This window comes from Fusarium phalaenopsidis (assembly GCF_050370095.1).
Source record: "Fusarium phalaenopsidis strain FUZ10S chromosome Unknown contig_32316, whole genome shotgun sequence".
NCBI classification, from domain to species: domain Eukaryota; kingdom Fungi; phylum Ascomycota; class Sordariomycetes; order Hypocreales; family Nectriaceae; genus Fusarium; species Fusarium phalaenopsidis.
Window position 1 is genome coordinate 2,521,633 of NW_028145399.1, and position 24,466 is coordinate 2,546,098.

Below are 24,466 nucleotides of genomic sequence, written 5' to 3' on the forward strand. Positions count from 1 at the left end.
GAGCTCCATAGTTATCCGAAGCATCACGGAGGTGGTACCTTTGCAGGTTCTATCGAACCCCAGGTATATAACCTGTTCTTTAACATCATTTACAGGTTTCTTATCATTATCCAGCTCAACATCACATCATCAATTGACAATCATCACTTAAAGCCACAATGTCCAAGTCCATCGTCAACACTACCCCTTATCCCTTCCAGTTCTCTGCTCCGACTCTGGAGAAGTCTGGCAAGCCCGGCCAAATTGAAGATGTGTCTGGTACATTGAAGAATGTCCGAGGTAAGATTCCGTCAATCCAGGCATCAGCCCTTCGCACCATGATGCTTGAGGCCCACCGGGATCCGACCAAGATTCTTGCCCATTGCTGCAGTTACGATGGTCTCTCCTCGCGCCTAGTCGAAGAGGCAGGTTTCCCAATGGTGTTCCTCGCTGGATATCCCGTGTCGAGCGCCTACGGCCTTCCTGACACTGGCTACATTGCAATGGCGGAGATGTGCGACAAGATCCAAGAGGCTGTCCGACAGGTTTCCGTTCCTGTTATGGCCGATGGAGACACCGGTTACGGCAGCCCTCTCAACGTCAAGAGGACAGTGGAGAGCTACGCTCTTGCCGGCGCCGCTGGAGTTATGATTGAAGATCAAACGTGGCCAAAGCGTGAGTGTTCAATACAGTTTTTGGCTCCAATTTGGCCTCCCGAAGCTGATTTTCACAGGCTGTGGCCACACCAAGGGAAAGTCCGTTGTGTCTCGCGGTGAGGCATATGCTCGCATTCAAGCAGCTTGCGACGCCCGTGACCAAGGCAAGGATATCTTTGTTCTTGCGCGAACAGATGCCTTGATTCATGGATGGGAGGAGGCTCTCAGCCGTGCCAAGGAGTTCAAGCGGATCGGCGTTGATGCCGTATTCGTCGAAGCTCTCCCCGATCGTGAATCCATGCGTCGGTGCGTCGAGGAAGTTGGCATTCCTACCTTTGCGAACAGTGAGTGGCTATCTACACAATTTCTAAAACAATGATTGATAGCTGACTTCCAACTTCCAGTTATTGAGGGTGGCAAGACCGAGAATCTATCAGCAAAGGACCTTGCTGAGCTGGGTTTCTGTGCTGTCGCCTACCCCTGGACGCTCGTTGCTGCCAAACTCAAGAGCATTCGCGAAACCTTGGAGGAACTCAAGAAGAGTATGACTGTCGGAAAGCCGCCATTGATTCTTTCCTATAGCGAGGTCTGTGAAGGCGTGGGTTTCAACAAGTACTGGGATTTGGAGGACAGATACAAGTTCAAGGAGGATGGTTTGGTCAACGACCCCGCGAACGGCAGTGCTTGATTGCGCAGAAGTCTAAATATCTAGTTATACACTTAGAAGGCATGTGATCCTTCGGATGAGAGGCAATAGAGTAAAAAAAAAAAATACACAAATCACTTCAACTGCTGGATTGATAGGTTGAGATATGCCCTTTACGGTTACCGTTCGTACCACTCGGTACCTTATTACTCTTCTCCTAAGTTTTGATAATCAATTTAAATGTATTCCAGGCTTGAAGATTGGGCGGATCATCGAAGTCAGATGAATACTTGGCTGTACAGTGCATAGCGATGAGTATGAAGCTCGCCTTTACGTCTTGGGGCCAGATGAACACTTGCAACTGATGCGATTTACTGGCAGGTAAGAAATAGTATACATTTGATTGCTACAAGAAAATGGTGATACAATCTCAAGCCTTGAGAATGGTGGTGGACTCGGCACAAGAAAAACATTCACTTTTTCCTAGTAAAGGAATTGCCAGACGCAACACTAGCAAATAGAGTTATACCAGTCGAAAGGATCAACTTAATCTACTACAGAGTTAGTCCAACTGATAATCTTAAGTATCAAATTGAAACGTGGTATAGAACTGAGCTGACCGCAGGGGAGCTGCGCCGCCTGCGTATCAGCAAGACGTGTATTCTTTCATCTAGGTAGGTTAAGTTATAGTTTTACCTTTTGAGAGTCTTTTCCTGTTCTGGACTACGCACGTGCTGATGACGCCCGCCGTTTTCACTTTAAATTTAAGGTTAGTATGTAGGTCTCTGGGAAGGGTAAGAGCACGTCATGCAATCTGCGAATCCGGAAGGCACGACTGTGACGTTGTGGTAGTACATTTAATCTTCCGAAGAACCTCACCACTAATGTTAATCCAACACACAAAGAGATTTACAGAAGCAATAACTCAGCGACAAAGCTGAACAGAGTTGGCAGAATGAACAATGCCAGGATGCACTTCGAGCACGTACCTACGGGTCCCAGTCCCCGTTCCAACCCATACCTTCTTGATTCATTGCTCGTCATTTCAACCAACCCAATTATAATCCATACTTGATTGATGGTTATTTTTCTTTGCTTCCCGGAGCGACATTAGCAGGCGAGTTTGGAAGACGGAAGACGAAGAACAGATGGCGATTGAGGGGACCTCCGCAGCCCCCTTTCTCCCAAGCAATGGCGCGGGGGGTCAACAACCATGACAATGTGGCAGACATCAAGGTTCTACGTAGTATTTGTAAGCCTAGCGTCAGAGCTACCCAATAGCTTAAGCGCCGGCGTCATGGCATTCCTTGGCAGTATCCAGCTCGGCACCAAGATTTACGGGTCAAGGGATAGCTGCTTGCAATAGCCGACGTCGACGTGACCCAAGACGGCAGACCAACTCGTATGCCTACTAGAAACCGAAACCCGGTGGAAGTTTAAACCGCCTTGCATGTGAATTGGCTCCAGCAAGGATACCCAAGTATAGTGCGCAGCCCCGATATGGACAATGCGCCCGAAGCACGCGATAACGCTCGAGATAGGTGTTCTTTATTAGATCAACTAATCGGTAGGTGAAATCTTTCGGCAATCATGCGACTGATCACCCACTTGCCAGATCGACAATGGCTTTTCCCAGAATGGGACCCTCCCGTTGAGGTGATCGGCGGCTTTTCCCCTTGCGAGTAATCCTCCGTTCTAGGCGTGAACAAAAGGGCCCAGGGGCGGGGCTTCCCGTGTTCGCTAGTCAAAACGAGAAGGAGCTTAATATGGACGGAAAGGAACCATATCGCTTGGCCTTTGACTTTGACTCGCGGGGCTTTAGCATTAACATAGGCATTAAGGGCATTTTCCCTGTAGTGGCGGAGGAGTCCGCCGACAAAGGAACTTTTTCCCTTGCCTTTCTTTTCTTGATTTACTATTCGTTCCCCGTGACAAGCGATTTGATAAGCCGTGACTGGTGGAAAGGGACATTCAGCCGAGAAAATGTGACTCGGAAAAGGCCCCGGCATTCTTCATGGATTAGGCCTATGTAACAGGATGGAACGCCGGGCACGATTTCATCATCTCTTGGCATTTACTACTGTGATGATTCTATGCTGCACTATTACCTTCCCTACTTGGATATGCCGGCCATACACCTTTTAGGAAGCTGAGTGAAGCAGGATAACAAGTTGCAAGGCTATTGCAGCATCACGCAAGATATTGCTCAAGATACGGATGAATTTGGTCTTACGACGTTCTCAAACTGCCAAGAAGGTTGGACTATCAAGTATAAATATGGTGGTAAACACCCAGTTTCTTTGATTCAATCCTCTCCAGGCTCTCAGTCCATCGCATCATCATCCTCTCTGCTCTTCAATCTTCATCATGGCTAGCTTTCGTCGTCTCGCGCTCTTCCTCGGAGCCCTGCTCCCCGCTGCCCTAGCTGCACCTGTTGACGGTCCAGTTAGACGCCAGGAAGCCGCCGCTATCCCCAACAAGTACATCATCACTCTCAAGCCCGAGGCTTCCGACAGCAAGATCTCTGCTCATCTTAACTGGGTTGGAGATGTCCACCGCCGCAGCCTGTCCAAGCGTGACACTGCCGGTGTTGAGGAGACCTACAACATCAGCAACTGGAACGCCTATGCTGGCGAGTTTGACGATGCGACCATTGAAGAGATCAAGAACAGCCCTGAGGTAATCTCATAACTACGCATGACATCATCATCTCAAGCTAACAAACCAGGTTGCCTTTGTTGAGCCGGACTATGAAGCATATCTCTGGGTCGAAGAGTCCAGTGAGCTGTCTGACCGTGCTCTTACCACTCAGACTGGTGCCACCTGGGGTCTTGGTACGATCTCTCACCGCACCTCCGGCTCTACCAGCTACATCTATGACACCTCTGCTGGTTCTGGCTCTTATGCCTATGTTGTGGACAGTGGTGTCCAGGTTGGACACTCCCAGTTCGGCAGCCGCGCCTCTCTTGGTTTCAACGCCTTCTCTGGCGCTCACACTGATACCCTTGGTCACGGCACTCACGTCGCTGGTACTATCGCCGGCTCCACCTATGGCGTTGCCAAGCAGGTCAGTCAACCCTGCATCCCATATATAGTTGCATAATTAACACTTTCCTTAGGCCAACATCATCTCCGTCAAGGTCTTCCAGGGCAACCAGGGATCCACCTCCACCATTCTGTCTGGCTTCAACTGGGCTGTGAACGACATCACCTCCAAGAGCCGCCAGGGTCGCTCCGTAATTAACCTGTCTCTTGGTATGTCTATCCCTTCTCATGATAATTGACATCAACGCTAATAACCAATTAGGTGGTCAGTCTTCGCAGACTTGGATCTCCGCCATCAATGCTGCTTACAACTCGGGTGTTCTCTCTGTTGTTGCTGCCGGCAATGGCGACGACTTCGGCAACCCTCTCCCTGTCTCCAGCCAGTCTCCAGCCAACGCTCCCAACGCGCTGACCGTCGGTGCCATTGACTCCAGCTGGCGCCCTGCTTCCTTCACCAACTATGGTATGTATCTTCTGCGAGGTCTTCCTATCCGAATGGATGCTTACTTTTGACCAAAATAGGCCCCGGTGTTGATATCCACGCTCCTGGTGTTGCAATTCAGTCCGCTTGGATCGGCTCCAATACTGCCACCCGCACCATCGACGGTACTTCCATGGCTGCTCCCCACGTTGCGGGTCTCGCTCTTTACCTCCAGGTTCTCGAGGGCCTCAGTACCCCTGCTGCCGTCACCAACCGAATCAAGGCTCTCGGCACTTCCGGCCGTATCACCGGTACTCTCAATGGCAGCCCCAACCTTGTTGCCTACAACGGCAACGGTGCTTAAATCTGAGACAGAGCTGTTGGATGCTTGGTGTGGTTCCAGATGCAAGTTGGGTTCTGATAGCTTGCTCTATCTTGGGAAAATTACCAGTTTCCAGATGAGAAATATTGGGTCAGACAAAAGCAACTGGCTTGACACAATTAGTACATAGTTAGCCAGAAAATAGATCCGCTCTCACATCTATCCTTTGCAAGTCTTTGCAAATTCTCCTCAGCATAATGCGCTATTTTGATGGGTTGCTAGACCTCAGAGAACATCTATGATTCATTGCCCAGGTGCCAGGATAGTAGTCGCGAGGGAGTAAAGAGGGTTGATAAAGCCTTAATTCAGTTTCTTCGCTCTTTTTCTAGTCCGGATCATGCCCTCCTCGTTCTTTTATGTTCTCTACCATCCAGCCAATCTATCTTTTGCGCACAAAGATACTGTACAGGATGTGTTTCTCAATCCCGCGAGAGTGGAGGGTTAGGTACCAGCATCATGCTCTCGGGCGCGTTCAATCGCATTGCAAAACCAAATATACTCCCCCAAATATTCCAAGCTTTGAACTATTCTCGTGTACCCACACCGCTGACTCTTTCTCTATACTTCGCGGGACATCTAAGATCGTTTGCCAAGTCAAGTCTTGCGATCATTCCACGGGATGACGGTCAACTCTGGCCAGAACCCTTTCCAGCGTGCCACCTTCTTTTCGTATACTGCCTCCGTCATTATCTGCTGGTTCGGTCGCACGGTGAGGTTGAACATGTCTGAGAATCCCCACGGCGCGAAAATGTCCCACTCTCCGTCATCCCTCAGTCGGACGGCAATAAGCGCCGAATTGGTGCCCCATGTACTGATCGAAGCCTCTGAGGATTTATGCTGTGGGCATGGTGCACCAAACTTCTTTTCGTACCAGAGGTGCACTCGAGCTTGGTTGCGGATTTCAACCTCGACTGGAATGTCGGCGAAAAGTTTCTCGCCGGCCTTGATGATGGTATTTTCGGCCTCCCATGACAGATCAGATGCGTCAAAGTAGATCAAGTCATAGTCGTCAATGCCATTTTCAGGGTCCCGATTCGTCATGACATTCCACACAGTCTGTGTGAGTGCACCAGCGGCGAGGTACCACCCGGGGAGCTTCATCGAAGCAGCGCGTGTAAGGACAGTCATAAGTGTCTTGTTGCGTTCCAAGGCTTCGCGGAATCGCGAAATCTGTTCATTGATTGGCAACAGACTGGCTTCCATGGTTTCGTAAGTTGTGGGCTTCAGGTGGAATGTGAAAGAGGTATGGTTGTTCCAGAAATGAGGGAGGTGCGTGAGCAATGTCTTCCCCTCTCGTCTTACGAATAGCACGTGACAGAGTGACTCAAACCTGTCGGTCGCTGTAAGCGATAAGAACAAAATAAGCTGAGGAACGTGGGACTTAATGACGCCTTTCGTTAAAGCAGTGGGATGAGATCTCTTCTCATCTAAACAGAGAATGGTCCCAGCCGATGTGAGGACAACAAGGAAATAACTTCGAGTAACTATGCCATAACAGGAGCATTATGGCGACACGCATAAAACGCTCATATGAGGCATTTCCTTCTTAGCAATAATAAGTGAAGTGAGTAATCAAAGTTGTGTCAGTTTGGTTCGACGTCAACTAATCCGAAATACCTACACGTATCGTTGCGTGGTTTTTCTTCTAGCCACTATCTTTGAGTTGGTCATGCAATATTTCCACTCTGGGCGTAGAGAACACCATCTCATGGTATTTCTCAGTGCGGAATGAATGAGAACAAGGTTTTTTATGTCAAATGTCGAGCAATCTATTCCAATGGCGATAGCCAGACTCGTTCAAGATTCTCATAATCTCAACTCGCCTAACTCCTCCTCAAACCCATATGACAGACAACTGTTCCGGATCAACCCTACGCTCACAGGCAGCTCAAGTGTTTCTGTAAGTCCCTCGATCGCCAATTCCACATTTCTGCCCGGTAATCGAATTAGGCTGTCGATAGAGTCTTGCGCTCGCGGTTCCAAAAGGACCTCAAAACAAACAACATGGCCACCATACACACATCAAGGGCAATAGTCCAGTTATATCCGATGAGATATCGCGGTGCATCGACTGTCTTCCAAACGCTAGTGAAAATTAGTAACGTCCTAGGCAGGAGCAGAGGCGTGGATGACTACTTACAATAGTGGCAGCCAGGCTCCGAATGTGTTTCCAATTGTATTCATGCTGCTAATAACGATGGCACGTTCCTCGGCGTTGCCAGCGCAAATTTCATTCGCCCATGCATATATCACAGCAGCAATGCCGTCTGCGGACCCTGCAAGGAAGAAGGCAAAGAACTTCAGCCCAGTAGGGACATGCCAAATTGCAAGGACGATACTCGCAAAAATATTGAGAAACGCAGTACCCGCAATAAGTGAAACTTTGGCATCATAGGCATCAGAAAGGATGCCACAGATAATGGATGAGACGATGGTAACGGCCGGCGAAACCGTCGTGATAGTGTTGATCGACTCCACGCCGTAGCCTTCGGCTTTGAGCCAAAGTGCCAGTCCACTCTGACTTGAGACGCCGTCGGCTTGGGAGAAGAAGAATGCAAAGGACACAAGCACCCAGAAATGCCACCCAGACAAGACGTTACGGATGACTGGGATAGTGAGAGGTTTCGGAGGCTCTCTGTGCTCCGAGGCCATACGCTCACGAGCCAACTGAATCTCACGTTCTGTCAAGATTCCTGGTTTGCACTTGTTCGGATGGCTAGGGAGTGCGACAAAGCCCAAGACGGCGACTGGGATAGTGCACGCAAAACCTGCCCGAAATTAGCTTTGTAGACGCACACCAACCCTCAGCGATCAACCCACAGATGATGTAGAGCCATCGCCAGCCTTCGATGCCATGCCTTCCATTCAAGCTTGAATAAGCACCGCTTTGAATGTACCCCGAACTCATACTCCCGACTTGACTGGCAATAAAGAATAGAGCTCCCCGACGACTCAGCTCTGATCTCTTATACCAACATCCTAGGTACCACTGAACGGCAGGGAAAAAGAGACTGCCTGCAGCACCCACAAAGAATCTGATCACGTAGAGTTGTTGCACGTTGGTGACTTTGTATTGCACAAGAGTGAGAACACCCCAGATGAGGTCTGCTCCTGGTATAAAGTAGGTGGCTGAAAATCGCGTCATCTACAAATTGTGTTAGAATGACCACTTAGAGATATGTGTTACCAGTCATACCAAAACCGTGAGAGGAATCTGAAGTGTGATAAAGCCAACCCTAGGAGATATCAGTAAGCACGATGGAAGTCAGGAACCGATGACTACTGTCTTACATGTAGGTGGTATTCAAGTAATTCAACTCGTTCCCATAAAGCTTCAAATCCTCCTTCATCCCACTCACATATGCCGCACTCGTCGCAGAGGAATCAAGAACCTTGGCCCAATACGCAAGAAAAACGAATACCATGATGAGGCCATCGAGTTTCATGATCAGTCGCCGCTCCTCCGGAGTGTCGTTTGGAGAAAACCATTGGTACCACTTCTGCCGTGGCGTGTCGGTGGACGCAAGTTCTTGGCGGGGCGCAGCGGTCTGAGATGCTGTTTTCTCCGATTCGCCAGTTGTGAGTGCATGGTGCGGCGCTTTCTCAATCGGCATGATCGCCATATTTTGTGGCTTGCCCTGACAGCTTGGCAAAGGCTATTTGAAGAACGACAGTCATTCTTGGCTGATTTGTGCAGTCTTGTTGCTTTTCATTCATGCCCTAGCCCCTGGGCTAATTCAGCACGCAATGCCGATCTAGGATGACGAATGAGGGCATTCACGCCGATGATTGTACGAGAAATTACAACCCCAGTGCGAAAGCAACGTTGCGGGTAAATCCTCCGGAGAGTGAAAGAGGATTCAACCTGATTCGTCGCTCACCATGGTTAAATGTCGGCCAGCCTATTCCTTTCTCGCTTCTCCTTTATGCCAGCACAAAGCATTCATAATCTTAAGCGATCTCTTGGGAACTCGAGGAGCTTGTGGAGGTCTATGAAGCCACCGGGGTTAATGGCGACTAGCGTATGTTAATAACTACTTATATCCCACCAGTAATTCTGTATGATGGTAGGCAGCCTTTATCGTGGCGTGACAGGGAACAGGCCCCACAAACTACTCAACTCCGCCGTGGATTGCTCGTCCATCATGTTGATTTGGCACACCGGGGGAGAAGGGGTATAACTCTCACGTGGAGCTGAAGGGAATTTCTAGTTGCAACTTGAACGATGAAAGAGATCAAAAAGAAATTCCACTATAGGTTTAAACGCCATAAGCAGTCGAAAAGAAATAAAGATGGTCTCACAAGGACAGTGGCGGTTTGGGTTTAGGGTAGCAGAGTGACGCGGGTAAATTTGTCAACGAATACTCAACTTGACAGTCCGATGTTGTTGAGTATAATTTTAATGGGACATAGTTCTCACTGAACAGTTCTTTGATCGCATTGATTCAAGTTCAAATCGTGTTGGGGTGTTTCTGACGGGAACACACAGCGACCCGGCTCCAAATCATGTGCCACACTCACTGCTCACCGCCTCATTCTTCGGTATGTCGGCCGTGAATCGCCTCACTGATTTGGGACTGCCACAATAGATAATCCTGGACACGAAAACACAGAGATGCCGTCTTAGGCAACATTATTAACCTTGTCAAGGTGGAGCTAGAGGTTCCAGTAGGGCTGAGCTGGGGATCGGTTGAGACGAAGTGTCAGCCACGCGTTTCAGGGCAAATCCAATCAGCAAGACCCTTGCCAGCTCACCCTCACGCCATTGGTGCAATGATCCGACGACAATGATTTTGCATCTGATTCGTCGGCTATATTTGCCTCGGCAAAGATTCTGCGCCGTTGTCCTCCGCCGCACCATCGAGAGCTTACCTTGAACAAGGGTCCCTTGCTGTTCAGAACTTTCAAGTTCGTCGCGGCGCGTTGGATGAGGCTGCAAAGAGAGTGAATCTATACTGTTTGTCGTAGAGAAACTTCATATATTCGCAACGATATCTGTCAGAGCTCCAAATATTTTGTACGCAACCTTCATAGCTTGACCTACTCTTATCTTGCTGGATGGTACTGGCCACCAGAAGGCCCACCATAGCTGCCCAGCCTCATCCGCAGCTGTCACTGCGCAGCCGAACAGCATAGCCCCCTGGCAGGATCCCGTGAGACAAATGTGGTCCTTCGCTACCCGAAGAAGGCATGCTCTGCGCATATTCTCTTCTTGGATTGTTGTAGGCAACAACTGTAGGATTTCGTAGGATTTAAGCACTCCTGTGCTCCCATTTTTCTTTCTGTACTTTCGATCCCATCGTCCTCGCGTTGGCTCAATTCATTCCACGTCTTCAAAGCAGCTCCGGAGCTCGGAAGGACGCGCCTTTAAAGACGAAACATCCACTACAACCCGGCCGAGCATATTTGTAGGGCTTACACCGTTCACAATGGCCAATCGTCGTCCAGATGTCCTTGATTACCCCACTGGGACAACAGTGCTTCGCATCTTCCAGGCCATCTTGAGCATCATCATCATCATTGTTGTGTCCTTCACTGTCAGCGCCGGTATTTTTGCAGGAAATGGCCTCACGCTCTTCACCGTACGTATTCCCTACAGCTTCCCACTAAAAGAACTCCAACAGGAACTTGGATTTCCAAAATATCGAGCGCGATATATGCCTAACTTTGTGAAATAGAGTTCTGCCACCCTGGCCATCTCCCTCTGGATGATCATGGCCCATATTTCATTAGCCCATCTATACAACTACTGGGCTGGCCTGTCGCTCGACATTTTCCTTCTGGTCTTTTGGATCATCTCAGTGGCGGTACTTGCCAGCCAGACAGCCTTTCTATGGGGGGCGAGCAATGACATCTGTCGGGAACAAGGCTGCCCGGAGGCATTCAAAGACGCTACCAAATTTTCTGGATATATTTTTGCTGCCATTGCTGGATTGGGTGGCATCGAGTTGTGAGTGTTTGAGACAACTCGGGCCGTTTTGGATAACGCTGATACTAACCAACCACAGCATATTTTCCTGCATCTTCCTCATCTTCCACGCTATTATGACTTTTCGCCAGCGCCGTTATAACCGTGTTGGCATTAACGTTGAGTCCGGGCCCATTGAAACTTATCCTAAGCATCCCCAGGAGCCAACTGAATACCATCACTTGGCACCAGAGAGAACATAAGTGCGGACATGGCGATTACCAGACTTGATCGGCAAGGGAGGCGTTATCTGTCATATCGGAGATTTAACTAGAGGGGACTTGGGATTTTAAATGATCTAACGAATTATGAATATTGCATTTTTATGCCTGTCATCCAATTTGGTGTTGTGTCGGTAATGCTATCGTACATCGCACTTCTCCTGGGTATGATCTGATCCCCGATTCAACTCATGGCACGTGCAAACTCTTAGCCCGTGACTGTACTCCAAGTTTACCAGTCAAGCAGTTGAATAAAGCCGTTTCTATGGATGTAAACATCAACTCGTAGGTGCGGCTAGTCAATTATGTCGGAAATTCTTCCTGGACCTCAGAGTTGGGCTACACTGGACGGGCAGATAACTCTTGGAACGCCAATGCTACATCGGGAGGACATCGAGTCGATGTTGAAAAACTGTCCCAGAAAAAACCCTGTCTTCCTTGCGTCAAGTACAGCCTGCTAGGCTACCACGAGTGTCATGCAGGAAGTACAATCTGATCAATGAAACTTGTATTGGGATGACGCAATGTCAAGTCGAAAGATTCGTTTTTCATGGCAGTCTTATCGGTGAAACATTCCTCGAGTCCGTAGGCAGCAACCAACAAGGCGCAGCAGGCATTCTTTGGTAGTCGAAAATTGGTTGTTGGTTGTGAATACAGTCTGCTTTCAGGATCTAGACCTGCCTATCCCCACAATGTTCTGCGATGTGAGTGGCCGAGCATCTCCTTCTAACCCAGATGAGAGAGTGTTGCGCCATTCCGGATACACGGCCCCGGATAACACGGCTCGACACAGCCACTGCTCAATACCATTCAATGTACAAATAGAGACACGTCTCTTCCCTTGGCACTTCTTCTATCTTATAGCTATCATTCGCACCCGAGAACCTTTACTTGACACCAGCAACTCATTCACAAGCCCCCGATGCAAGAATTCGACATGGAGAAGATTCAAAGGCGTCCAACCGAAAGAAATTGGGCGCAAAAGACCATGGCGGCGAGTGGATACATTATCCCACTCCTCTTCTTTATCTCCAATATTCTTGAATGGACTCGAGAGCATGACGAGCATACTTCCAATCGCTATCTCACGAATGCCCTTGCCTTTCTTTCCCTGTTCACTACTCGTCTTTCAGGCTATTAAGCCTGCTCACTGCGTCCTGGAACAATGGGGCATAAAGTTTGGGAATGCAAAGTTGCGCATGTTCCGTCCAGGATGACCGGTCGGTCTTCCTTGCGAATGAAGGAGTGCTTTGGTAAGGCCATTTTTCCACCATGAGAGCTTAGTCTAATTTGTTCATAGATCCATCCGACCTAGTCCAAGGAACGGTTGGACCCGAAACTATAGGCTTGATAGTTAATGAAAGATACCCAGCTCTCGCTATTCTTTGTAATCTATATGGAACCAGACTTGAAGTGATCTGCCCCTGCTCAATGTTTGTTTCATATTCCTTTTAACGGGTTAGCAGTAATACTACTGCTGTGACTTGGGATAGTTGTTCCCTATCATTTGCCATGATCGTTAGTGATAGCTGCATTGTTTGATGCTCTGACCGTCACAAGACCTAAAGTCCAGATTACTTGTCAAGACAGCCATCACATGTAAACGCTAAATACAGGACAAGATAGAGCAAATTCATTTTGATCGAAGGTGATAACATTGCATCCCTCTGTGGAGTTTGATCTTATGCGACGCTTAACATACAAGAGACAATGTCCTATAACCCACTTGGCCTTATCCAGACCAGCTGTTAACAGACCAGCGGACCTATTACCAAGTTAGCTAACAGTAATAATAACAGTCACACCTGAAGAGGGCACTCACATAGTCGGCATCAATCTCCTTCAGGTCGCCCAGTCCGAGGTTGGCTGCGTCAACAGCAATTTCCCTCTTCAAAAGCTCGATAGTACGCTCAACACCCTCTTGGCCAAAAATGTTCGAGTACATGAAGGGGCGGCCAACACCGACAGCCTTGACTCCGAGCGCCAGCAGCTTAAGCACGTCAGTGCCATAGCGGACACCGCCATCGGCGAAAACCTCGGTCTTCTCAAAGACCTCAGGTGCCTTCTTATAAATGTCCAGGGCGACCTCCAGGGCAGAGGGGGCACCGTCGAGCTGACGGCCGCCGTGGTTAGAGAGGACGATAGCAGGCACCTTGTGCTTCACGGCGAGCTTAGCATCCCTGACACTCATAATGCCCTTGACAATAATGGGGAGATCAGTCATGGTCTGGAGCTTCTTGTAGTAGTCCCACTATATGGAAGTCAGTAACCGAAAGTAGAATGGCAAAGCTTCTTGATTGGGCGTGAACTCACGGTGATGTAACGGTAGGTAGAGGACCTAGGGATATCAAGTCAGCAGTGTTTATCAATGAAGAGTGGTCTACTTACGACAGGCTGACGTCAAGACGAGCAGCACGCTGACGGGTTCCGAAGGTAGGAGCATCAACAGTGAAAACGAGAGCATCAGCTCCAGCCTTCTTGCTTCGGTCAAAGAGATCCTGGGTCTCGGTGTCGTTCGAGGTCAGGTAAAGCTGCAGGATAAGCGAATGAACTATGAAGGCGACCTGTCAAGAATTCATACCTGCTGGAAGACAACCTGGCCCTTGGCCTTGGCGGCGTGGATCTCTTCGATCGAGAGAGTGGCATAGCCGGAGGGCTGCGTCATGTGAGCATGCAATTTGGAGCCTGTCGGCGTGTCCTTTTCTTACGATGTAAAGAACGTTGCCCTCTGCAGCTCCCTTGACAAAGTTAAGCTCTGCGTTGGGGTGGCCGTAGATGCCACTGGCGCAGGGGCTGATGTAGAAGGGAGCCGAGAAGTTGTGGCCGAGGATCGTGGTACTAGACAAGAGCATGAGGTTACGTGGCCTTGACGAGCTACCGGGAGGCTTACGGAAGGGACTTCTCAATGTTGGTCACATCATTCATGACACTAGGGTTGAAGGTGTACCGATTGAACACTTCCATGTTGTTTCGGTAGGACCATTCACCAGCAGCACCATTTCGGTAGTAGGTGTAGTTCTGCAGGGGAAGATAGTTCCTCGCCGCCCAGTCGAAATCAGGCAGGCCGACCATGGAGGTCAACTTGGGTAGCGTGCCCCGGGCAGTGTCTCCAATGACCTCTTCGAGGCCGGTATCGGGCTCGTTGAGGAATGGACGGGCTGCTAGAGCGCCCGCAGCGAGGGTGGAAGTGATCAAGAAGGAGCGCATATTGAAGCTGTGATCTGAGAAAGGAATGACAGTTGCAGAGACCGGTACCGGAAAGGTGTGTTGGCTGCAGAAAGATCTTGTTGGTTTGGGTGTTCGGGTACCTTAATATATCGACCCGTGGTTTCGGGATCTTGTGACGATGCGCTCCCCAAGGCCGATGCGGTTCCGAACCAACATGATTGAGTAATTAATCTGACTTAGCCGCGGAACCGAACCCCAATCATTATTGATCATCTGGATACTTTACGCTACATGACGTCTTACCCGCGCGCCGCCCACTCTGTTTGCTACGAGGGATGTGACTGGGGTGTCGAGTAGATGAACCCGTTCATTAGAACGGATGAAGGAATCCACTATTTAAGCTTCATCTGTATGCTTTCTCATGCAACCGTCGAGCCCGATGGAGCCTGCGCCTTATCAATCAGACGATGCCAAGCCATGACAAATAATCCATGGCAGCTTTGTAACTCCGCAGGGACAAGGGGGACACGAGGTCACTTGCAGAAGGGGAGGCATTTATCTGATCTACAAGGATAATCTTTGCTGCAAGCTTTTACTGCTTGTTTCCTTTCTTGCTCCCCTAGGCCTATATGCTACCACTTATGGTTGCAGTCTTCAGTCACGAGGCGGAGCCTGATGTTTCCACCATTAAACAAACAGTAGAGCGTTACCTCGTTTAGCAACCTGGGGAACGAAGTGGCCTTAAACCTCACAATTCCAACTGCTTTCATCCCATATACGGATCCTTAATCGCGCAATTCGTCGGGTAAGTCTTGGCCCATGTCGCCATCTCGATCTTTACCTCCTGTTGCGTGGCAGATTACGAATTGCCCTCCGCACGAGAGGATCAGCAGTTTTAATATGCGTTTTATGTTCAAACTTTGTCGACCGCAATCTATTGTGTCACGAAGAGCTTGGGAGTCCTCCTCGTGGTGGGAAAGCGTAGCAATGGCTACTCCCTACTGTTGTTAGCCATCGCTATGGAGCTGAGCGTGGCGACCAGAGGTGGCATTGATGGTACGCTCGCCCTTCTAAGTGGAGAGGAGAAGCTCCTCGCAGGAAACTCGGAGCTCGGTAAAGAGAGTGGGCCACACGTGGTGATGGTACCCGAGTGTTCCGGATCTCCAGAAGTAATGAAACACCAGACCTTATCCCTGTGATGATCGCGCCTCTCTAGTTTAGCCGATCTGTCTTATATCTAGGCGGAAGCCTTTTCTCTCCCTCCCAGCAATTCTGTAACCCATCTCGATAAGGGCCACGTCACAGTAGCCCAAAGGTCACCTTTGGTGTTTATGAGACACTTCACTTCTATCGGGTTTTTGGGCCTCCACCTATTCATTGTTGTTTCCTCAGTTCTTGTGCCTCACTGCCTAATGGCCTCTTTCAGAGACGTCATCCAGATCGATAATGGCAAACCTCCCTCCTGCTTTCGGTGGAGGGAATGCTCATGAGTTTTCCTCGTAGACAAGGTAGCCAGAGGGCCAGAGGTTACGTTTCACAAACCCAAGCCTTGCAAGAGTGATTTAAGGCAAGGCTAGCGCGAAATAGTCCTTGAAGGGCGCTGTGCATTGGATTTCCATTGTATCGTGCCATCGATGAAGTAGTATCTCACCTCCCAAATATACCGGGCGTAATTATCGACGTTGGTTCTATGCAAAATGGGCCCTTGTCATACCCGATCCTGCGTTATACTCCTTAAGCAGGGCCTAGCGAGGTCCTAGCTTTGCAAATGAAGGATGAAGCCAAGCCTCATGTCTGCGACAAAAATGCAACGGCCTCGAGCTGGTCGCAAGCTCCAAGCAAAGCCATCAAATCAACCCGAATAAAAGAAAACAAGAAAGAAAAAAAAAGGAAGAAATGTCAATTGAGATAGAACTAACCTCGGTATCTGGCTAGACGATCATCGAGCACTCCGCGGAGAGCCGATCTGGCTCCCCATCATGCCCACTTTTGATTTCGGCATGATACCGCCTTGCCGGGAAGATACCGAGCTCCACTCCACCCACCTCACGGTCAGATCTCGTTGCAAAGATGAGCTCAAAAGAGCATTTATCTGGGGTTGATTGGAGAAACTGGCTTCCAGTTCTGAAACCAAGCACCGAGAACATCGAATTTGCTAGATTCGCCATGCCTCGTCCGGCCTTTGAAGACCTCCCTCTGCAACAGGGCCACCCTCAGTTTTCTGCTTGGGGCCTCTGGGGCAAGAGTGATGAGCTCGGCACATTGAACTTGCTGACGCCTGAAGTGAGAAAGAATGCCGCGCGGGAGATTCAAACGGGCGACACAATTCCCCTCAGGTTCGTACTTCTTGCCTTCCAACATCCACGAGATTTGCTGCATCAGAATCGCCTGACACACAGCAGTCTCCCAATAGATGCCTTTTTGCAGCCAATGAACCCAGTGCGCAAGCCTTGCTCCCACAGAATCATCGCCAAAGGCCACGCCAACGACGACGAGGTTTGTGCCTATCTTGTCTTTTGTGTCATAGAGCATTGCTGACATCCTCACTTCCCAAGCTGGACATCAACACCCAAGGCTCAAGTCACTGGGATGGGCTACGGCACTACCCTTACCAGTCAACCCTGGAGTACTATAATGGTGTCACGCAAGCAGACATATCTGGGAAAGCGGCAGCCTTGAAGATAGGAGTTCATAACCTTGCCCGTTCTACTATCACAGGGCGAGGTGTATTACTCGACTGGTTTGGCTGGTCTCAGCAAAATGGCATCCGAATCAACCCATTTGCGGCCGAGGGAATCCCACTATCTCAGCTTCAGGCTGTGGCGCAGTCTCAAAACGTCACATTTGTCCCTGGTGACATTCTTCTCATCCGCACAGGCTGGCTCTCCGCCTACCGAGCCCTTCCGGTCAACGAACAAGAGCGTCTGCCTCATCGCCAGGTACGAGCTTCTTGTGGCCTCGAAGCGAGTGAGGAAGCTATTCGATGGCATTGGGAGAATGCCTTTGCAGCTGTTGCAAGTGATACCGTGGCCTACGAGGCTTGGCCCAGTCCTCGACCATGTGGCGTGGCAATGCATGAGGTGTTTTTGAGTGGATGGGGGATGCCTATCGGCGAAAGTTTCGATTTGGAAGCGCTGGCAGAAAAGTGCAACAAGGAGAAGAGGTGGACTTTTATGTTGGTTAGCGTACCACTGGATATTCCCGGAGGCGTAGCATCTCCCCCTTCCGCGGTGGCTATTTTCTAAATGTGGTGTGTTGAACTAACTTGGGAGTAAATGTCGACCATATTTAACTAGTCTGCACCATCTTGATCATTATCCTTCTTCTTTTGCCACATTTTCAGCAGTAATTGATGACAGGGAAGCGAACCACAATCCCCTCATAGCTGTGGTCGAGATCACAGCGGCCATCGAGGTGTTAGTCAGAGACAGATCAAGAACGGAAGGGGCGTTATTGTGTGATATCCTTTTGCAGTAAAAATATCAGAGAAAACTTTCTATCAAATACATGACACATCTAATCTAATCTACAGCCACTCTGCCTTGTCTAAGCCCAATGGCTTTGGCATTACATCCCATCCAACTTGATGACCCTTGATGGTAGCGCTGTGCCTAATGGCCTGCATGGCCCCAAAGCCAGTATCCTTGGTCTCGTAGTAGTGTTGTGATACATCATCGGGCTTCTCAAAATCCTTGGCCTCGAACCCAGTATCCCCAGGGTATTGACCCAAGCTACGCAGATACTTCATCGTTCCAGCGAGAGAGGCGTCTACCCTCCAAGAACCTCCTTCAATGGCCTGTCGATAAAGAGCTGCAATAACGCCTGTGGCAAGGAAGTATCCGCCGGCGTGATCAAGAGCCTGGCAGGGAGTTGGGCGCGCTGCCTCGCCTTTGCCCGCGTGTTCGGCCTCTGAGATATTCATACCAGAGCAAGTCTGAACAAGCGAGTCATATCCACGCCTGCCAGACCATGGGCCCTCGGGTCCAAATGCTGACATGTTGGCAAAGATCAGATTTGGGTTAACCCTGAGGAGCTGCTCCGGGGACAGGCCGTATGAGGCCAGACTGCCTGGTCGGAAGCCCTGGAGGAATACATCGCAATCCTTGGCCAGTTGCAGAAGACGTTCCTTGTCCTCGGGTCTTTGGATGTCCAGTTGAACGGTTCGCTTGCCCCGGCCAAAGTCTCTGTCCATAGTGGGAAGGTCAGGAAGGTTGGGTGATGTGACCCAGATAACATCTGCGCCGTGGGCAGCGAGTGTCTTGCCACAGAGGGGAGCGGCAATGACACGACTCATGTCCAAAACTCGAAGACCACGAAGGCATCCGGACCCTTGAGCAGTCAATAGTCGATTGGAGAGACCCTTGTTATCTCCCTTGGCGAGCTGCTTGAGGGAGATGGGGAAATCGCTGAGGGCTTTAGACTGCGGTAACGAGTCCCACTGCTGATAAGATCTTAGAGCATATGTAGCAAGCTTGCTGTCGAGGGCGACATTCTCAAGATCGACGGCAGCCCAAGAGGCGATCTTCTGAGAAAGTCGATCACGAGTTGCATCCAGTGGCAACCCCATCAGCTCGAGTATGCCATCCCGGTGGTTGGGGAATGAGTCGTGGACGCGGACATGGCCATCTGAGGTCTTGTGAAGCCCGCCAATCGGGCCCCAGGGAGAGGGCGTAGGCTTTCCATCGAGGATGTAAAGTCTTTCGGACTTGAACTCGACGGTTGCATGCTCAGCGGGCACTTGAACATAAGGAACTGATGAGCCGGCGCGCAAGGCTTCAATTTGAGCCGCTCCTAGCGCAGACAAAGCAATAGAGCTCTGGGCTAGGATGCCAATCTTGAATGAAGAAGGTAGTTGAGGCTTTCCATCATCCCCGGGGAGGTTGAGTGAGTCGGGCGCTTCGACAGGGAGGCCCAGACCATGCCAAATTTCTTCGACCACGTGCTTGGCCGTAAAGGAGCTTCGCCCGTGGCCGTTGACCTTGGCGATGCCGTTGGTTCTAGTAATGCCGTTCACCGTACCATTGCTCACAGGCTTGAAGGCGGGCACCATAATGTTCAGAAGCGGACCATGTTGCTGCGTGCCAAGAGTATCCAACTCGCCTACACTTCCCTGGGCCCATGGCCGCTTGATAGTACACTTCCAGGCCAGCGCAGGCTCAAAGTACATGTTGGTAAGAATTTCCTCGTCCTTGACTTGGTAGAGCTTCTTGATGGTTTCGTTAGTCAAGACATTGGAGGCCTTGACACGATCGTAAACATGCTTCTGGTCAAACATGACGTCGAAAGTCATCTCGAACGGCCCGGAGTTCTTTGAGCGGATGATGCGTGCCAGATTCTTGAGCTCGGTGTTGTGGTTGGGGACATCTTTGGTAGTGAGGGGTGCGAGTTCTCCGTTGTCGAGTTCCTTGAATGTCTTGTCTGCCAAGATCGGTAGAGGTGCAGGGGAAGTTTGCGAAGAGCCGGCTTGGTGGCTTCTGATAGGAAACAAGGACGTCTCCTCTCCCTCGTTGAGGTCAACTAGGTGGTACAGGCTGAACTTGAAGACACCACCAGCATCCTGCTCGTGAGGCGACAGAGGGCTCGCAAAGTTGCCTGTGGTAGCCACTTGGCCCGGATAAGGGAAGTGCAAGATGGAAGCCCTGACGTTGTTTGCGATGGTGTGGGACAGCTCTGATGTTGGTGCAACGACCTCACCCATGACGGCTATCTCATGAGGAGTGGACTTCTCGGATTCTAGTGGACCCATGACACCATTCTGTCCGTAAACATGGTAGATGAGGCGGCACTTTTCTGACTGGTCGAGTTCAGGGAAGAGATTCTGCGAGTACAGACGAACCCTCTCCAAAAAGTCGTTGATCTGACCGATCAGGATCGGGTCCCGGATGCCGCCAATGAAGATGGTCCGGTAACCCAGGTGCGTGACGCCCTCGAGCTTCACCTGATACGGAGTCGTGATGAACTTTGCCCCAGAAACTCGACAGGTCTTTTCCGTGATCTGTTCGTACGATGCGTGGTCGAGATCAAGCACACCTCCAGGACCAGGGAGGCGGTCGGGTCTTGTCTTCTCGTATAGCGTGTGCGCAGCAACTGACAGGGGAGTACATCGTTCTGCTGGCGACAGAGGTGTAAGATCAAAGGAGTCCTTCCGCATGGTGGCAATCATGGACCGCCCTTTGGGAACGGCACAGATGCCGCCGCACTCCATGATCTTGCCCATATGCCATGCAACGTCAGGCAGAACGCCCTTGGAAATGGAGAAGGCCGCAAATGGAGCTGGGTCGTAACACCGGCCTCCAAGAATGATGTCTGGATCACTGCGAAGAGCCTCGATAAACCTGTTAGTTATAGTAAGTATCGTGCTCGTTTAACAAAGGGTTTGTCATTGAACTCACGGCTCAGCCCCCATCTGGGCGACGACATCGACGGCTGAGTCCACATCTTCCTGAGTCAAGGGATCGACAGGACCACATGGGCCAACACGGCCATCAGCTAGACGTCCTTTGATGAGTTCTCGGTCCATTTCCGCCTCGATAGTTGTAATCTTGAATGAGTAGCCCTCTCGGTCGGCGATCTCGGAAACGATGGCGAGCATTTCAGCGACATGCTTATTGCTGCCATCGCCGCCCACAGAGCCAATGAGCACCTTGATCTTGTGGTGGAAGCATGCGGCCAGAATGGGCTCCAGGTCGCGGATATACGATCCTCGGCCACAAGTCATCTTGCCCATCCCAAGCTTATATGGCCCGCCGTCGGTAGAGCCGCTGTCCACGATGATAGCTGCAGGCCTATACTTTTTGACGCCGTACCAGAAATGATCTGAGTTGTACCCGTAGCCAAGCATGGCATTGGGCGTCAAGATGGAGAACTCATTGGCTGGAAGGCCATCTGGCTCTAGTCTTGACGGAGACATGGTGGGTGGTGAGTGCCAACTAACGGAGTGGCCTGCGAACAACTAGTGACAAAGTGCAAGCGTGCAGCAGCATAAGAGAGCCCAAAGTGGTGGGCAAAGACGCTATGTATGTTGACAGTGGGCTGGATGTGTGAATTGCCTCGGTACAAATAGAAAGCGGAGGACTTGGCAAATTCCGTCATCACCATTCGCAATTCATGCCGTAGGAGGTGCGGCATCTCGGTATCTGCTCCGGGTGGCGCGAAGCCCGACCGACCAACCAGAGTCAAGTGACATTGCCAAGTATCGCGTACGGCATCATGCCGAGCCCTACTGGTCACCGTTCCCCGCCAACGAAGGTGGCGGCAGTTTAGTCTTTTCGGCTGTTGAGTACTGTAGCACAGGCCTCGACCAATCTGCTCCTTTCCACATTTCCCCATGTTCCCCGTACTCGTTCAACATCAACTCATCTCTGGGGAGTCTGGGGAGCGGGGTGGTTCATGTTAAAAGGCCCATCAAGCGACTGTCAGGAGCTCAAACATCTTCACGGACCCTCAAAGTTCTTCTCAACTTCAGCTCGAAACCAACGTCCTCCACACATCCATATCCAGACTCGACATGCATCAACCAAACACAGCTCCTCACGCAGAAGCTGGTCCCACCAAGTCCGACATGGGAGCCAACCATCTCGAAGACGGGATCGAGAAGGGTGAGCATGAAGAGCTATCGTGGACCCCAGAGGAGGAGCGTACTGCTGTCCGCAAGCTGGACTGGTGCCTGATCCCACTGTGAGTAGCCCATACCTTCCATCACCACCGCTCACTCATTGACAATACGACAGGCTCGGATTCCTCTACCTCGTCTCCTATATCGATCGTGGCAACATTGGTAATGCCTACACGGCCGGAATGGGCGAGTCTTGGGGAATCACGTCCGGCGAATACTCGTGGATCGTGACAAGCTACTATATCGGTTACATTCTCTTCCACTGGGTATGTATCCATCCCTTCGAGCTGCAGGCGACTCAGTTGCTAATTCGCCAGCACAGCTCATCCTTCTCTGGAAGTTTGTCCCTCTCCGTCTGTGGACTGCCATGATGGCCTTTGGATGGGGAAGCATGAGCATGATCCAGGCCGGCACCAGCAACTTTGCCGGCATGATGGCTCTTCGTTTCCTCATTGGCGCATTTGAGGCTGGATTCGTACCCGCCGTGGCACTTTATATGACCTTCTTCTACCACCGATCCGAAATGGGCCTCCGATACGGCTTGTTCATCTCATTCTCGCCCCTAGCGAACTGTTTCGCTTCAGCCCTCGCATACGGCATTGTCCACGCTAAGAGCGGAATTTCGAATTGGCAGTTGCTCTTTATCGTCGAAGGCATTCCGACTCTCTTTCTTGCCGTTCTAGCCTACTTTTACCTTCCCTCCTCTCCAAGCACGTGCAGATTCCTCGATGCTCGACAGAACCAGATCATCGGTGCCCGAGCTATCAAGGGCCGTGGCCAGGACCAACAGGGAAAGCTCAACCTCCGACAGGTCTTTGCAGCCTTTTACGACTACAAGAACTACTTGCAAGCCATCATCATCTTCTGCCTGAACACGGCCTTTGGCTCGCTGCCGGCCTACCTGCCCACCATCCTGACGTCCATGGGTTACACCTCCCTTCGCGCCCAGGGACTCTCGGCTTGCCCCTATCTCTCTGCCTACTTTGTCTGCGTCTTGGCCAGCTTCTTCTCGGACCGTGTACGAACACGCGGCATCTTTGTCATCATTTTCTCTGCGGTTGGCGCCGTTGGTTACATCCTTCTCGCCACGATTCACACTACCGGAATTCGCTACTTTGCAACTTTCCTTGTTTGCGCCGGGGTATTTCCTGCTGTGGCTCTGACCTTCACCTGGGTTACTGACAACCAAGGGTCTTCATCCAAGCGAGGAGCTGGCTTGACTATCTTTGGAATGGTCGGCCAGTGCGGACCTATCCTTGGAGCAAGGATCATTCCCAAGTCCGAGGGTCCTTACTATGAGAAGGGCATGTGGATCTGCTGTGGTGTTTTGTTTTTTGCCTCTTTCGTTGCCATCATTCTGAGCCTGAGCCTGCGCTGGCAGAATCGTCAGCGAGACCAAAAGCACGGCAAGAGCGATATTGACCACATTCCCGAGGACATTGCGGATATTGGCGATGCCCATCCCATGTATCGCTACGTTCTTTAAGAGAACGAAGTAACGCGGCAGCTTCACATAATGTGACTGTGTGAGTTGTGATGGAGCGTCCGCGTTGTGCCCGTAACCACCTGGATGTGGAATGGCTGGATGTCTTGTATACATACGATAGTTGAGCTAGAAACACAAATATCAAGGGACATTCATTCATCAAACCTTTCCTCTTGCCTCATTCTCCCTGCTCCTGTTCCCTTCTATGCCAGAACTAATCTAATATCCCCGATATTGAAAGACCCGTGACTATAGACAAATCCATACAAAGAGATTCTGTTTTTCAAAGATCCACAGCACAGCAAGGGGATGCGCTACGAAGAATTGGCTGACTGAGAGGGCCTTAAATGGCCAAAGTCGACATACATAGATATTAAGGAGACTACCTCGTTACAATGCTCATCTCAAAAACCTGACTTCTTGGATAAGTGCAATCGGTTTTCTCATTGCAAAATTTGACTTAAAATACTGCAATCTTTAGCTGGTAGAGGTAGAAAGCGCAGTGAAAAAATGCAGCAAAACACTAAACCAATGATGCAAAACATCAGCTGTCCTTTAAACCGGCCGCTTTCCCCGCACCAAGTTAGAAGAGAAGTGACCAGAATAACACAGGTTGTCCGATACTCTGTTGATATCACCAGTACCTTGGTTTGGCGCATTCGGGGCCGAACCTGACGACAACGGGTTGTTGGCGAACGTTTCGGTTTCTCGGCATCAGATTCCGAGTGCTCTAGCTCCATCTAAGGGAGGAAAATCTGGGGTCATCCATCTGGGGTAACGACTCGCGTAGCGCGGAGGTGTTTCCGGGGAAATTCATCCATCCTTGTCAAGCAGCTGTAAAGCAGACTCTTGTCGGATTTCTCATAAGTGCCCGAGGAA

The 24,466-nt window shown here is 50.4% G+C and overlaps 9 protein-coding genes across 9 annotated transcripts; 5 read left to right on the plus strand and 4 right to left on the minus strand.

Moving 5' to 3' along the window:
- Positions 1-158: 158 nt before the first annotated feature.
- On the plus strand, positions 159-1,323 carry LRP88_12389 (Pyruvate/Phosphoenolpyruvate kinase-like domain-containing protein; the record flags this gene model as incomplete). The annotated part of the gene is made up of 3 exons (XM_083248783.1): positions 159-654; positions 713-979; positions 1,040-1,323. The coding sequence occupies 3 exons, from the start codon at positions 159-161 to the stop codon at positions 1,321-1,323; spliced, it is 1,047 nt and encodes a 348-aa protein (XP_083096213.1).
- A 2,325-nt stretch (positions 1,324-3,648) lies between these two features.
- LRP88_12390 (S8 family peptidase) lies at positions 3,649-5,111 on the plus strand (the record flags this gene model as incomplete). The annotated part of the gene is made up of 5 exons (XM_083248784.1): positions 3,649-3,960; positions 4,010-4,348; positions 4,401-4,536; positions 4,589-4,789; positions 4,849-5,111. 5 exons carry the CDS (start codon positions 3,649-3,651, stop codon positions 5,109-5,111), a joined length of 1,251 nt encoding a protein of 416 aa, XP_083096214.1.
- Positions 5,112-5,723: 612 nt separating this feature from the next.
- LRP88_12391 (nucleotidyltransferase family protein) lies at positions 5,724-6,332 on the minus strand (the record flags this gene model as incomplete). Its single annotated transcript, XM_083248785.1, has 1 exon — positions 5,724-6,332. The coding sequence occupies one exon, from the start codon at positions 6,330-6,332 to the stop codon at positions 5,724-5,726; it is 609 nt and encodes a 202-aa protein (XP_083096215.1).
- Positions 6,333-7,075: 743 nt separating this feature from the next.
- On the minus strand, positions 7,076-8,752 carry LRP88_12392 (uncharacterized protein; the record flags this gene model as incomplete). The annotated part of the gene is made up of 5 exons (XM_083248786.1): positions 7,076-7,214; positions 7,270-7,897; positions 7,950-8,274; positions 8,326-8,365; positions 8,421-8,752. The coding sequence occupies 5 exons, from the start codon at positions 8,750-8,752 to the stop codon at positions 7,076-7,078; spliced, it is 1,464 nt and encodes a 487-aa protein (XP_083096216.1).
- A 1,806-nt stretch (positions 8,753-10,558) lies between these two features.
- LRP88_12393 (uncharacterized protein) lies at positions 10,559-11,300 on the plus strand (the record flags this gene model as incomplete). Its single annotated transcript, XM_083248787.1, has 3 exons — positions 10,559-10,711; positions 10,808-11,079; positions 11,138-11,300. 3 exons carry the CDS (start codon positions 10,559-10,561, stop codon positions 11,298-11,300), a joined length of 588 nt encoding a protein of 195 aa, XP_083096217.1.
- Positions 11,301-13,050: 1,750 nt separating this feature from the next.
- On the minus strand, positions 13,051-14,525 carry LRP88_12394 (uncharacterized protein; the record flags this gene model as incomplete). Its single annotated transcript, XM_083248788.1, has 7 exons — positions 13,051-13,083; positions 13,141-13,569; positions 13,632-13,656; positions 13,707-13,849; positions 13,900-13,974; positions 14,027-14,156; positions 14,209-14,525. 7 exons carry the CDS (start codon positions 14,523-14,525, stop codon positions 13,051-13,053), a joined length of 1,152 nt encoding a protein of 383 aa, XP_083096218.1.
- A 2,031-nt stretch (positions 14,526-16,556) lies between these two features.
- Positions 16,557-17,731, plus strand: LRP88_12395 (putative cyclase-domain-containing protein; the record flags this gene model as incomplete). Its single annotated transcript, XM_083248789.1, has 3 exons — positions 16,557-16,822; positions 16,889-16,982; positions 17,042-17,731. 3 exons carry the CDS (start codon positions 16,557-16,559, stop codon positions 17,729-17,731), a joined length of 1,050 nt encoding a protein of 349 aa, XP_083096219.1.
- Positions 17,732-18,012: 281 nt separating this feature from the next.
- LRP88_12396 (CoA-transferase family III domain-containing protein) lies at positions 18,013-21,396 on the minus strand (the record flags this gene model as incomplete). The annotated part of the gene is made up of 2 exons (XM_083248790.1): positions 18,013-20,730; positions 20,902-21,396. The coding sequence occupies 2 exons, from the start codon at positions 21,394-21,396 to the stop codon at positions 18,013-18,015; spliced, it is 3,213 nt and encodes a 1,070-aa protein (XP_083096220.1).
- Positions 21,397-22,047: 651 nt separating this feature from the next.
- On the plus strand, positions 22,048-23,587 carry LRP88_12397 (major facilitator superfamily domain-containing protein; the record flags this gene model as incomplete). Its single annotated transcript, XM_083248791.1, has 3 exons — positions 22,048-22,163; positions 22,217-22,367; positions 22,424-23,587. The coding sequence occupies 3 exons, from the start codon at positions 22,048-22,050 to the stop codon at positions 23,585-23,587; spliced, it is 1,431 nt and encodes a 476-aa protein (XP_083096221.1).
- Between the last annotated feature and the right edge of the window lie 879 nt (positions 23,588-24,466).